Source organism: Cebus imitator, unplaced genomic scaffold (assembly GCF_001604975.1).
Source record: "Cebus imitator isolate Cc_AM_T3 unplaced genomic scaffold, Cebus_imitator-1.0 Scaffold16, whole genome shotgun sequence".
Taxonomy (NCBI): domain Eukaryota; kingdom Metazoa; phylum Chordata; class Mammalia; order Primates; family Cebidae; genus Cebus; species Cebus imitator.
The window spans coordinates 903,858-904,909 of record NW_016107331.1 but is presented as its reverse complement, the minus strand read 5'-3'; the positions used below and the strand labels follow the sequence as shown (position 1 = coordinate 904,909).

At 45.5% G+C, this 1,052-nt stretch overlaps 1 protein-coding gene across 1 annotated transcript in view; it reads left to right on the top strand.

Moving 5' to 3' along the window:
* Nucleotides 1-98: 98 nt before the first annotated feature.
* Nucleotides 99-1,052, top strand: part of LOC108288290 (V-type proton ATPase subunit e 1-like) — an 11,168-nt gene continuing 10,214 nt past the window's right edge. Inside the window, exon 1 of the mRNA XM_037731494.1 lies at nt 99-271. Coding sequence (XP_037587422.1) covers nt 108-271 — 164 coding nt within the window. The 5' untranslated portion in view covers nt 99-107. The remainder of the gene's footprint in view (nt 272-1,052) is intronic.

Genomic DNA, 1,052 nt, shown 5'->3' with positions numbered 1-1,052 from the left:
AGTTGTTGTTTAATTTAGGAGAAATGTGAGCCCGTTTGAGCTTAAGAATGATTCAATGAAAAGGAAGAACTGGACGCTTCCGGGTGAGACCGGGTGAGGCGGCGACCATGGCGTATCACGGCCTCACGGTGCCTCTCATTGTGATGAGCGTGTTCTGGGGCTTCGTCGGCTTCTTGGTGCCCTGGTTCATCCCTAAAGGTCCTAACCAGGGAGTTATCATTACCATGTTGGTGACCTGTTCAGTTTGCTGCTATCTCTTTATAGATAACCAGTTGTTGCTGCACTGGCTTTTGAAAATCCTTTCTCCGTGAAATTGCTTTGGCATTTTCAACCAAAATTACATGATCATATCTTATGGAAAAAAAAAAAAAAAAAAAATGGAAGAGCTGAGAATGCTTGGAAGAAAGGAAATAACAAAGGTAAGGGAATTAAAGGTAGATCAAAAGCGAAATTAAGAGATTAGTGTTAACAAGAAAAATGAACAATTTTTATTTTAACTTGGGCAGCTCAAGGAAAATCAGTACAGGGTTAAAAGCAGGGCCTCTGGAGTCCAGAAATTGCTGATACAACGCTCCACCAAAATGAGAAAGTAAACCAAGAAGGAGGACACCAGCTCCAGAAAGTCACAGCAGCAGAAAAGAGTGGCAAAGGGGAGTCGCCAGATGAAAGCGCAGCAGCCGCCTGGAGGAAACCAGACTGCAGTAGTGCAGAGGTGTCTGGAAGCTAGACAGGGCCCTCGGGGGACGTGGAATGACAGACTTCTGACATGGACGATCATCTGGGAAAAGAGGATTTTGACAGGCCTGGCACAGTGGCTCATACCTGTAATCCCAGAATTTTGGGAGAGCGAGGTGAGAGGATCACTTGAGGCCAGGAATTTGAGACCAGCCTGGATAAAAAATACCAAATTTAGCCATCTGTAGTCTGAGCTGTTCAGGAAGCTGAGGGAGGAAGATGGCTTAAAACCAGGAGGTTGAGGCCTCGGTGAGCCAAAATTGTGTCATTGCACTCCAGCCTAGGTAGGTGACAGAGAAAAATCCTGTCTCAAAAGA